Here is a 13,544-nt window from a genome sequence, read left to right as displayed (position 1 = left end):
TACAACAATCTATTTAATTAGTATTCAGTCAGCTATGATAAGACATGGGTTTGGTCGTGATAAGTTCATGGGTATGGCCTCGTAACTCGGGATGGATTTTTACTTTATCTATTTAGAGTTTATAAAGCATCTGTAAATTTAAGTCTCTCAAACTTTTATTTTGCCTTGAGCAACTCTATTAAGTAGAAGTATTAGTATTTCTCTGCCTAGTGAATTATCTGTGTATATTCATACATACATTTTCATTGGTTTCTAGAAATCAGTGGCAAAATTGATTATATTGAAATCAAGTATACTGACAAAATAACAGTAGTGAAAAGATAAGCTATGTATAACAGGTATAAAATAGGAGTACAGTAAATTTACCTATTGAACTGGGTATGTCTCACTCGGAGTAAAAAGAGAGGTGATGACTACCCAACAAGCTGTTAACCAAAGCAGCCATGCAATGATCACACACAACCCCGAAGCATTGAACTTACATCATTTGTGGCACTCAGAGAGAAAGTTGCATTCCCACCACCAGTCTCATATATGGCAACAATATGAGCATCATCGGTGGCGCCACACGAGCTTGCTGTGTCATCGCACACAATGTCACAAATTCCCACACTGAGGAGCGTGGCGTCTGCGGCATCTAGGTTATCAAGACAGAAATTTTATGAAGACCTTTATAAACTTTGATTTCACTACACTACGCGAGAGAGAGAGAGAGAGAGAGAGAGAGAGAGAGAGAGAGAGAGAGAGAGAGAGAGAGAGAGAGAGAGAGAGAGAGAGAGAGAGAGAGAGAGAGAGAGACTACAGCTACTCTTACGAGAAGGTATAGGCTGTTGATTTCACTGCAATACATTTCACTATCTATAGGGAAGACTTTCCTACAGTATAAAAGAAGAGAAAAGTAAAATCCACAGCTGCTATTGTTTGTAGGGAAGGTAAAAATGCTTGCTGATAAAACATTGTCGTGTGCACGTGCATCAGGGTTTCTTAGCCTTTCCTGACAACAACAACTCCTGTAGTCAGGTCTACTATAGGCAGTCCAGGACACCCTAAATGTGTTTAACATCTGGTTACGCATGTGATACAGATTTCCTACAAATCTGGTCTTTTTTTTTACCATTAATAGAGTTTAAAAATGAGATTAGAGAGAGAAAAGAGAAGAGAGAAAAAAGACTTAAAGTATTCCCTTGGTACTTTTGTATCCCTTACTGTATCCTTCACTGGTATTGTACATAGTATGTAGCAGCCATACTGGAGTGCTAGCACCCAAGGTTAAGAAATACTGTGTAGATGGAGGCATAGAGTCAGGATTCAAGGATGTGACAGATCAAATAGTTTATCATTCAAAATCACCCGAAGAACGCACTTCAAGAAGGTGAATTATTGTTGTTATCCACCTACAAATATAATGAAAAATAGTAATAATAAGAATTAAATAAAATATCTGAATATTATTCACAGACTTCCTACTCCATGAATCAGATACTATGTACTGGCTAAACACTTTCAAAATGTTTTATCTCAAGTTTTATTTAATAAGGGCATCTATGAGAATTACATGAAAGTATTAATTGAGGGGTGATGGAATATAGTAGTAGGAAGACCGTAGAGGGAACGGAGGATTGCAAGATGAAGGAAGACTGGAGAAGAAGCAAAGGCTTGAAGGAGAGAGGAAGACTGGAAAGGGAGTGAAGGACTGAAGGAAGGAGAAAACTAGAGGGGGAGCGAAGGACTGCAGGATGAAGGAAGACTGAAAGGGAAGCGAAGGACTGAAAGATGAAGGAAGAGTGGAGAGGGAGCGAAGGATTGAAGGAGGGATGAAGTCTGGAGAGGGAACGAGGAAATGATAAACTAACACATTATCAACTAAATCGGGTATATTTGAAGTAGCAACCACAACCATGATGGGGGGAACTGCCCGAGACTTACTGAACAGTGACAACACTTATAAGTATCTGCATGTTTCCCGATCCTCAAAAATTAACCAGTACTTCTCGACATTACTGATGGAACATGGAAAAATGTAATTTTTATTTCAGCAGAAGTTTAAGTTATTTCTTCTAAGTCATCTCATGATGCCGCCATGATGGAAAGTGTACTTTAACTGCCTGAGAACAAACTACCGCATCAGTTTGTTATTATTATTATTATTATTATTATTATTATTATTATTATTATTATTATCATTATTATTATTATTATTATTATTATTATTATTATTACCATCATTATTACCATCATTAAATACATTATTGCTGGAAAACAAGGGTATGAGTTTCAGGAGATTAAAGGCTGAGGCTGTAGTGTTAGTTTGCTGAAAAGTGTTTCCAGGGGGTGGAAGGAATGGTGGCAGTGTTGAGGTGTAGTGTCAGATGGTGCTCAGAATACCTTGAGTATAGGCAGCACTGATTAGCTGGTGTGCTTGCAAAAAGATGGCAACCAATGGCGAGATGAGTCTGCGGTCATAAAAACCCTCACAAAAATCCGGAGAAACTTTGCCGCGTTCATGCTCCTGCATTACGCTTGGAGACGTGTTTTCATGCCCGTGTTCGCTTCATGGTGTTGGAGTTCTAGTCCTTCTGGTCTGCTGTGCTGAGACTTGTAGTGATGCAAGGATTACGGTGCCCACATCTAACCTTGTGTGTTCTGTGTGGATGTCCAAGTGACTCTGTGCTCTGTTCTGCCTGGTGTATTTTGTGCCTTTACTAAATTTTTGGGGATTGTAGCCGGTCGACCTGAAATTTTTTTCATATATTTTCTGCATTTTTTCCGCTTTTTTTTTTTTTTTGGTATATGCAACAATTTGAAAAAAAGTTTTTTGCCTTATGCAATGAGGCATCCCGTCATGAATTTCTGTGGTTTTGCGCGCCGCGAAACATGCATAGTATTTATTTATTTATTTTTTCAATATTTTTCTGAGGTAGCCTTTTTTCTTTAGTCTACTATAAAAATCTAAGGTTCTTAGAAAATGGGAATTTTAGCTATAACCAAATTTCACCATTTTTATCATTTTTGGAAAGAAAAAAAAAAAAGTATATACAAAAATTTATTTTAAAACTTCTGAAACTAATGTTTAGGATTAAAAATGAACATTTTTTTTTTCTTGATTAGCGTGAATACAATAAATCACTTTCACGTATGAGCCCCCAAATGTAGTCTCCCATCATGTTTTCATTGAAGGATCTCGTATATTTCTGTTCAAAATTCATTATATCTTGGTGGAAGCACTCCCCTTGTTTCTCAGAATATGCTCCCATATTCTCCTTGAAGTTATCGAGGGGAGCATCTAGGATATGGACCTTCAAGGACATTCTGCAGCCCATCTCACCATAGCTTTTCACTAAAGCTTCAACCAGTTCCATATATTTATCAGCCTTGTTGTTGCCAAGAAAGCCCTGTACTACAGCAATGAAACACTCCCAAGCATTTTTCTCCTTTTCTGTGAACTGTAGAAATTCTGAGCACTTCATAATTTTCATTACTTGTGGTCCAATGAAGATACCAGCTTTCACCTTTGCTTCTGAAAGCTTAGGAAAAAAGTCTTAAAGATATTTGAAAGCAGCAGACTCCTTGCCAAGAGCTGTAATAAAGTGTTTCATGAGACTCAGTTTTATGTGTAGTGGAGGAAACAAAACCTTTTGAGGATTCACCAATGGCTCATATTTAATATTGTGTGCTCCCACTGTAGTGTCAGTTCTTGGAGGCCACTGCTTTCTCTAGAAATGTGCTGCTCAGTCTCTACTGTCCCAAAGGCAAAGAAAACAGGGATTCTTGGTAAAACCTCCTTGCGGCCCCGTCAAGCAAGCCACCATCTTGAAGTCTCCAATAACTTCCTAGCCATACTTGTTGTAGTTCAAAGTTTCCAGTAGGAGCTTTACACTGCTGTAGTCCTCCTTAATGCACAGAATGAGTAAGAGGCAGAGATGGATAATTGTTTCCATTGTGAAGAATTATCATCATCCTTCTGTCTAAAAAGAAGTTTCCGCTTGACACTAATGAGACTTAAAAACTAAGAATTAGTCAGTTGAAGAACGCCCTACTCAAGATGGTACCTCTTGCATTGTTGAGAACTTCCCTGCAGTAGAAGCAATAAGATTCAAATTCGCATCCAGGAATAGGGTGTGGGTCAAGGGCAGAACAATGACCGCACCAGGGATGTTTTGTACAGTTCTTCCTTCTGTGATTGAACTCATAATATAAGTAGCATTGTAAAGGACGATCGATAAAAGCCTTTACTGAGAGAGAAAGAGGATCAATCTTACCATGTTCAGGGAGAAAAGAACCTTAGAAAGTGAGAATAATCGTATTACTATTTCCTATGATTTTGGTCACTCGTTGAACATTATCAGGACATAACTAATTGATGTCATCTCCTGATAATTCGTACAGGTTCTAGTTGTAAATGCGTCCTTTGCAGTAATTGAACGTGTGGTGTGGCTAACAGTTCGCGATTGAACAGTGCGAGGATCTCCAGGATGAGCTGGTGCAACAGCTGGATGAAGTGAAAGAGACTGAGGTGCGCAGTGAAGCACAGTGCAGCAAGTAGAGGAATTGTGTGAGGAAGTGACCAAGCTTTGGGTCACTGTGGAGAGGTAGGCCATTCTTTAGTGGGAGAAGAAGCAGGCTGCCAGTGCCGAGGGGCTACCTGTTTATCCCATGACCGTCGCTGCACCTTGTTGGAACCTAGTTATGTAGAAACCTGAGGAGGTGCTAGTCCAGCCCATGAGAGCGGCACGTTGGCCTTATAGTTGCTCATGAGCTACCAATGGCAGTCCCCGGCACTCTTCCTCTGTCACACTGTCTGCACTTAGTTGCAGGTCTGTGTGCTCCCTGCAGGCGATGTGGAGTTCCCAGCAGACGAAAGCCAACGGAGTTCGACGGCAGAGTGGCCTGGGAGGCGTACCAGGCCCAATTTCAGCTAGTCGCCCAAGGGCAGGGCTGGAGTGCCAACGACTTGGCCTTACAACTGGTCGCTAACCTATGCGGCCCAGCATTGGAGGTCTTGTCTCATCTAATGCTAAGACCGTGGTCATACTGCCTAGGGGTGGCTGAGGCACTGCAGCCGCGGTTTGGCAGTGTCTTCCAGTTGGAGGTGTACCGAGCACATCTAAAGGGTCGGGCACGCCAGCAAAGTGAGTTGCTGCCACGGCTCGCCCAAAACCTGGAATTGCTGAATAATCGTACATCGCCATACAGCTCGGATGTGTTAGTGCGAGGGTGTAGGAAGGCTCACATTTTAAATATTGTAATTTTACCCGTCTCAGACTAAGTTCATATCAGCAGATTTTTGCGCTCATATAAAGAAAATAATCCATAATTTACACATCTTGTATTATCTGTTTCTCATATAATGCGACATTCCTGTATTCCTCATCAGTGGTCCAGGTAGTAGGTAACGTGGTTGACGGCTTGTGGCGTCTTGTGGTGGACACTGGTGCTAAGCAGATATTTACCAAGGCGGATATGGTGGCCTCTCAGGACCCTCCAACATCGCAGCATCAGATGTACAGAGTCACCAGACAATGCATTACTCTCCGTTGTCCTGTGAGAGCAAGAATCGCCATCAGCAGTGTGAAAGAAGAGTTATCAGTATATGTCGTTGAGATGGAGGAACCCTGCTTGCTGGTACTTCCTAGCTCAGAGTGTGGCCTGTGTGGATATCGGGAGGTGCATGCTGAAGGTAGTCAGAAAAGAGATGGCTTTGCTTCCAGTAGATGCTGATGAGCAGGAGGAAGGTCCAGCAACTGGCTGTGCTGTTAGTGAAGAAGGACCAGGAGTATATTGCTGGGTGTTGGAGGGAAAGAGTGGAAGTAACGCTTAGGAGAGCAAAGTAACAGTGGAGCATAGTGCCAGTGAAGTGACAGGCAGTGCGGGAGCAGATGAGTGTGTGCTGCCGGCTCACTTTTCAGACCTGGCAACGCGGAGTGCTGTCAACCAACCAACCAACTGAAAAAGATGGAGACTACTGGTCAAGTATGCAAAACGTATTCAACCAGGAGTACCACATTCTTGGTCATAACTCGCTGTTCAAGCACTCCATAAACACCGCTGATAAAGCAGCCTCCATGCTGTGTCTTGCCAGCCAAGTGGGAAGAAATATAGCGCATGATGGATGAAGTGGCAACACAGGGCATCATGGAGTGATCAGACAGTCCGTGGTTTTAGCTGGTGTGAATTCACTCCTGATCCACCCTGCATTCGGGGTCCCTCCTCCTTTACGCATGCATGAACAGCGTGCCAGACGTACGATTCGATGCCTCAATGGGGAGTTTACAGAACTAGTGGTTGTCACCAGGTGGCAGCACAGACACAAACTCTTCTCTCACTTACAAGCAATATCAGATATACCTACAGTGTTATTCTATTTACATGAAGATGGAATTGGCTTATGTAATATATTTTTCTACGTAATCCCTTCTAAGTAGTAGCACAAGTAAAATCAAACTCTTTTCATGAACAAATGTATATAAGTTGATTTTCTGTATCTGAGTAGTCAAATTGTCCTAAGAAACCATAAGCCGAATATTATTATCACCTACCGAATTCATCATCAGAACAACCCTCCTAGTGGGAACTGCCTTGTCACAGTGGGGGGGGGGCTTGTGTGTCCTTGAGACCTGGCGAGCGAGGTTAGAGGGTGCTTCTGCTCCTGCTCTGCATTACATAGGGGGAGAGGGTTACCTATACAAGCAAGGTCGCCAGTGAGGGACCAGACTAAATGGTTCCCGGAGGTAGGCTGCCAGTACAGGTCAACGGTGCCGCTTACCAAGAGGGCCACCTTTTGAGGTCATCCTGTGTTGGATGGTTGGGTGTCTGGGCGTTGTGAGGGGAGGTCTTAACTCAGCTGTGGACAAAATTTTGAATCATGAGGGGCCACTTTTTAAAACAAGTGGCCTCCATGGGGACAAGGTACCCCATTCGCAGCAGCCAGCACTCACCCCCCCCCCCCTTGTAATCCCGGTAGGTGGTTTCCCTTGGGCCCTGAAGCCATTTTTACTTTTATAATATCCTATGAAATATGCAAACAGATCTCTCAAAGTCACTCCTCAGTCTCACCCAAAAAATTCTCTGGGATGTGGTGAGTCTCTAAACTCTACGGATGTTCCCCATAGAAAGATCCCTTTTGGATCATCTGATGTCCCTGCGACATATGTCATTAATCAAAGTCAACTTCTGATATGAATATCAAAGGTTTTTCTGTCCGTCTTCCAAATAGGTCCTCCTCCAAGAATGATACCATACCGTCTTTGTCGAGGAGTCCTCCTCTTCCGGTCTTTTCAGGAGTTTCAGAGAGTCATGTGGAGGTAGTTATCTCCCCACTAATTTCTCAGTCTCAGGTTTCTGTGCCTACAAGTAACGTAGGACCAGATAGTCCTCGCCGCCCAAGCAAGGTACCTAGTCATCAAAGGGAAGCTTCTCTTTGGGGCTTCACTGAAAACCCCCTCAAAATAGTAATATTCAAGATTCTGCAGTGGAACTGTCTCTGTTTTGCGTGCCTCCTGGGAGGACCTCCGGATGTTGATCTCGAGTTTTTTTCTCCTGTTTGCATTTGTTTGTAAGAGATAATGCTCGGAGAATCTATTCACATTAGTCCTCCTGTGCATCGTGCTTTCTTCTCCACTCCTATCCGTGGTCAGGTCCACCATGGTGGCACTGCCATCTTTGTTCACACAGATATTCCTTTTATCCATCTGCAGATTCACTCACTGCTACAGGTTGTTGAGGTTAAGGCTTTTATAAATCGTTTTTGTGCAGCCTCTATCTGCCTCCAAGTGTTCCTATTGAAAGGAATGATCTTGATAACCTTTTAAATTTTCTTCCTTTTCTCCTTTTATTAGATTTCAGTGGGCGCCATCATTTGTGAGATGAAGACACTCTCAACCCTCTTGTTTTTTTTACTTGTTTCTTTTATCCAGAATAGAGATTTTAAATTCTGGGAACATGATCCATTTCCAGAATCAAGCTGGTACTTTTACAGCAATACATCTCTCTCTCTCTCTCTCTCTCTCTCTCTCTCTCTCTCTCTCTCTCTCTCTCTCTCTCTGTACCTCTAATTCCTGTTTTGATTTTAACTGGAAAAGTTTATCAGACGTATATTGAAGCAATCACTTCCAATTTTATCAGACTCTACTGAATCTCCACCATAGTTACGTCCTCCTTGATGGCGTCTAGATAAAGCGAATTGACAGCTGTCCATATAACTCAGCATCCCTGCTCTTTCAGCGGATGAGATAGGAAACTGTGATGAGGCTGCAACATACTTCACTGATGTCTTGCACTCTGCTGCTCTTCAGTCCATCCCAGAGACCTCTGTTCCCTTTCTTAAACGTTGTTTCCTGGTGGAATGGAGATCGTACAGCTGCCATTGGAGAAAAACGTGCTGCCTTTTTTGCCTTCAACAACATCGTGGGGGCATCCACTACCTGGAGGCTCTTCAATAAGCGCAAGTCTGTGCTCGTCGCACCTTAAAGAGGCTCGGCAGGAGTCTTGGAAGAGTTATGTCTCTTCCATCACAGTTCGCACTCCATTCTTCAAGATCTTCAATAGAATCCGCAAGGTACGTGGGAAATATTCTGCACCTCCCTCACTAGTTTTATCCCATGATGGGAGGACGGTGGCGGACACTAAGACAGTTGCTGACCTGTTTGCCGAACACTTTGCTAGTGTCTGCTAGTGTCTGCAGAAAGGATCCTTCTGCGCCTATGATGCAAAAGAATCCAACTGCACGTATGGCATTTCATCGTCGACACTTGGAATGTGTTAGCGTCAATTTTGCCTCCCTTGGAGAAGTCTTATAATGCCCATTTTCTCTGAGCTACGCATGGCTTTGTTCCAGAGCCATGGTTCATCCACATGTCGCGATGACATCCCATGTTCCTTTTTGCGCCATATGAAGTTTTTAACTTTTTTACTTGAACTCTGTATCTTTATTTGGAATATCCGTGGTTTTCCATCTTCTAGGGGTGTTGCTGTAATTATCCCCATTCCAAAGCCTTGAGAAGATCATCAGTTAGTGACCAATTTTTCGTCCAATTTCCTTAACCTCATGCATCTGTAAGTTGCTGAAAAAGATGGTAAATATGAGACTTATGTGCTCATCTTCTCAGTATGGTTTTAGGAAAATGAGGTCTACGTCTGATGCTCTTTTATCTCTAGAATTTTCTATAAGTGAAACATTTGCTAGGAAGCAGCATCATGTCACAGTATTTCTTTTTATTTAGAGAAAGCATATGACACAGCATGGTAACATAGCATTTTACTCAGTCTGTTAGAGTTCAGTCTCTGTGGCTGACTCCCTATTTTTATACAGCAGTTTTTATCTTATCATTTTTTTTTATGTGTACGGATTGGGGGTGTTCTGTCTGAAGCTCGCTCACTTGAGGATGGTATGTCACATGGAAGTATACTCAGTATCACACTTTATGGTGTGGCTATAAACACTGTCATTAGTGTACTTCCAGAAGAAGTTTGTGGTAGCTTTTACGTTGATGACTTTTTGATCCCCTTTTCTCCAGTTCGGATGCCTTTGATTGAGAGGAAGTTACAGTTAGCAACTAAGAGGATTTCTCATTGTGCTGCAACACGATTCTCGGGTTCGAAGACTGTGGCCATACATTTTTGCCGCCTTCATAGTGTTCACCGTGACCCAGATTTGTATCTATATGATCGAAGAACCTCTTGTGTGGAGGATACTTGTTTCCTGGGACTTGTATTTGACAGACACCTGACTTGGGTACCTCAATTGCGTTATATTAATGCAGCATGTATGAAGGCGCTGTCATTCCTTAGGGTCTTGGCTCATACCTCTTGGGGAGTTGATAAGGCAGACCCTCCTTCTCTTGGAATGAACTCTTATGTTTCTAAGTTGAAGTATGGTTGTGAGGTTTATTCCTCATCTACTGAGGCTCGGTTTCGTATGTTGGATTCGGAGCACCATGTTGGTGTTTGCCTGGCAACTGGTGCATTCTGCTCATCACCAATCCCTAACCTACTGGTGGATGCTGGTGTCCTTCATTGGACTTGTGTTGCCAGTCCTTGTTGTTGAAGTGTTGGCATCGAATCCAATGTCTTCCCGAGTCAGTCTCTTGTGTGGCTGTCTCCTGTGACTCACGTTGTCAGCTATTTGTGTTTCACCCAAGCCTCCCTAAACCTTTTAGTTTCAGGGTTGTATCTGCTATGGTGGCATTAAATGTACCTTCCATTTATGTATGTTTCTGTAGGATCTCTAGAGTTGGTTATTGGCAATTGCTGGACATTTCTGTCCATGGCCTCCCATTCCGAATAAGTACCGGGTTTTGAGTCCCGTGCATTATTCTTGGAACACTATTCCACACATCCCCATAATTATGGATGGCTCAAAATCCGAAGGTGAAGTCAGATTTGGTGTTGTCTTTCTTCATTCTCTCGAGGCGGTAGCCTTTTTGGTGTTGCCTCTGTTTTTATGGCAGAGCTGTCTGCCAATTTTTTAGCCTGTAAGAATTATTTCTACTCACTTGTTTTATTGATTCTTGAGTGGCTCTACCTTATACAGCGTAGAGGCTGCCTCGTCAGATTTTGTTGGATCCCTGAACATGTTGGAGTTCAGGGGGGATGAGAAGGCCTATAGGCTGGTTAAAGAGGCAAGAACTCGGGTTGCTCCTTCCACCCCCATTCCCTTTCATGATATATGCTCCAGTATGTGGGTGACAGTTCTTACTAATTGGCAGGGCAGGTGGGAGGATTTGATAGCCACCACTAAGATGGGGAAGATAACTTCTGTAACTTTCCGTCAATGAACATATGCCCACGTGCAGGAGCACTGCTCAAAGACTGCACTAGCCCATCTCTGTAGGGTTCACACACATCTCACTTATGGTCACCTCATGTCATGGGAAACCCAACCATTTATAGATTATGTTTTAACTGTTGTTTTAATTTATAAGTAATATAGTTTTGGGCAGAACTTTATCCTTGCACTGGGAAAAAAATGGAAGCAAAAGGAGACACGTATCGAACAATGCTTGGTCTTGGAGTCTGGGTCAATGGGGTCAGTCTTAGGCATGTAACGAACAACGCCAAATATCTGGGTCAATGGGCTCAGTGTCTTGGACGCCAGATATCTGGGTTAGTGGAGTCAGTGCTATGAATACGAAATGAAGAATGCCAGGCACAGTGGTCTGGCTCAGTTGTGTCAGTACTCTTTCATTTTAAATCAAATCATATTAATATAATGACATACCAGTCCTCTCATCTGTAGCACTTAAAGTTTTGATGGTTCATCCATTTCCTTTTTTATAAGTGCATTTTATTTTTTTTATTTTTAATATTTTAACCTTCCCATAATTTTATTTTTATATTAATATTTTTAACCAACAATCCTTGCTGCTTTTCAAGTTTCGTAGTGGCGCCATATGACCATTTTTTTTTTTTTTATGTAGGAAGGATACTGGCCAAAGGCAACAAAAATCTAATAAAAAAAATGCCCACTGAAATGCCAGTCCCATAAAAGGGTCAAAGCAGTGCTCAAAAATTGGTGGATAAGTGTCTTGAAACCTCCCTCTTGAAGGAATTCAAGTCATAGGAAGGTGGAAATACAGAAGCAGGCAGGGAGTTCCAGAGTTTACCAGAGAAAGGGATGAATGATTGAAAATATTGGTTAACTCTTGCGTTAGAGGGGTGGACAGAATAGGGGTGAGAGAAAGAAGAAAGTCTTGTGCAGCGAGGCCACAAAAGGAGGGGAGGCATGCAGTTAGCAAGATAAGAAGAGCAGTTGGCATGAAAATAGCGGTAGAAGACAGCTAGATATGCAACATTGCGGCGGTGAGAGAGGGGCTGAAGACAGTCAGTTAGAGGAGAGGAGTTGATGAGACGAAAAGCTTTTGATTCCACCCTGTCTAGAACAGCAGTATGAGTGGAACCTCCCCAGACATGTGAAGCATACTCCATACATGGACGGATAAGGCCCTTGTACAGAGTTAGCAGCTGGGGGGGGTGAGAAAAACTGGCGGAGACGTCTCAGAACACCTAACTTCATAGAAGCTGTTTTAGGTAGAGATGAGATGTGAAGTTTCCAGTTCAGATTATAAGTAAAGGACAGACCGAGGATGTTCAGTGTAGAAGAGGGGGACAGTTAAGTGTCATTGAAGAAGAGGGGATAGTTGTCTGGAAGGTTGTGTCAAGTTGATAGATGGAGGAATTGAGTTTTTGAGGCATTGAACAATACCAAGTTTGCTCTGCCCCAATCAGAAATTTTAGAAAGATCAGAGGTCAGGCGTTCTGTGGCTTCCCTGCGTGATATGTTTACCTCCTGAAGGGTTGGACGTCTATGAAAAGACGTGGAAAAGTGCAGGGTGGTATCATCAGCATAGGAGTGGATAGGACAAGAAGTTTGGTTTAGAAGATCATTAATGAATAATAAGAAGAGAGTGGGTGACAGGACAGAACCCTGAGGAACACCACTGTTAATAGATTTAGGAGAAGAACAGTGACCGTCTACCACAGCAACAATAGAACGGTCAGAAAGGAAACTTGAGATGAAGTTACAGAGAGAAGGATAGAAACCGTAGGAGGGTAGTTTGGAAATCAAAGCTTTGTGCCAGACTCTATCAAAGGCTTTTGATATGTCCAAGGCAACAACAAAAGTTTCACCAAAGTCTCTAAAAGAGGATGACCAAGACTCAGTAAGGAAATCCAGAAGATCACCAGTAGAGCGGCCTTGACGGAATCCATACTGGCGATCAGATAGAAGGATGTGAAGTGATAAATGTTTAAGAATCTTCCTGTTGAGGATAGATTCAAAAACTTTAGATAAGCAGGAAATTAAAGCAATAGGACGGTAGTTTGAGGGATTAGAGCGGTCACCCTTTTTAGGAACAGGTTGAATGTAGGCAAACTTCCAGCAAGAAGGAAAGGTAGATGTTGACAGACAGAGCTGAAAGAGTTTGACTAGGCAAGGTGCAAGCACGGAGGCACAGTTTCGGAGAACAATAGGAGGGACCCCATCAAATCCATAAGCCTTCCGAGGGTTTAGGGCAGCGAGGGCATGGAAAACATCATTGCGGAGAATTTTAATACGTGGCATGAAGTAGTCAGAGGGTGGAGGAGAGGGAGGAACAAACTTCCAGCAAGAAGGAAAGGTAGATGTTGACAGACAGAGCTGAAAGAGTTTGACTAGGCAAGGTGCAAGCACGGAGGCACAGTTTCGGAGAACAATAGGAGGGACCCCATCAGGTCCATAAGCCTTCCGAGGGTTTAGGCCAGCAAGGGCATGGAAAACATCATTGCGGAGAATTTTAATACGTGGCATGAAGTATTCAGAGGGTGGAGGAGAGGGAGGAACAAGCCCAGAATCGTCCAAGGTAGAGTTTTTAGCAAAGGTTTGAGCAAAGAGTTCAGCTTTAGAAATAGATGTGATAGCAGTGGTGCCATCTGGTTGAAGTAGAGGAGGGAAAGAAGAAGAAGCAAAGTTATTGGAGATATTTTTGGCTAGATGCCAGAAATCACGAGGGGAGTTAGATCTTGAAAGGTTTTGACATTTTCTGTTAATGAAGGAGTTTTTGGCTAGTTGG

The 13,544-nt window shown here is 42.7% G+C and overlaps 1 protein-coding gene across 1 annotated transcript in view; it reads right to left on the bottom strand.

The window, feature by feature from the left end:
* LOC135113220 (uncharacterized) overlaps window positions 1–13,544 on the bottom strand; it is a 633,180-nt gene that overhangs the window by 554,838 nt on the left and 64,798 nt on the right. Inside the window, exon 4 of the mRNA XM_064028389.1 lies at window positions 483–637. Within this exon, the coding sequence (XP_063884459.1) occupies window positions 483–637 (155 nt within the window). The remainder of the gene's footprint in view (window positions 1–482; window positions 638–13,544) is intronic.

Source organism: Scylla paramamosain, chromosome 25, assembly GCF_035594125.1.
Source record: "Scylla paramamosain isolate STU-SP2022 chromosome 25, ASM3559412v1, whole genome shotgun sequence".
Classification (NCBI taxonomy): domain Eukaryota; kingdom Metazoa; phylum Arthropoda; class Malacostraca; order Decapoda; family Portunidae; genus Scylla; species Scylla paramamosain.
The sequence above is the reverse complement of the archived record's forward strand: the minus strand, read 5'-3'. Positions and strand labels throughout refer to the sequence as shown.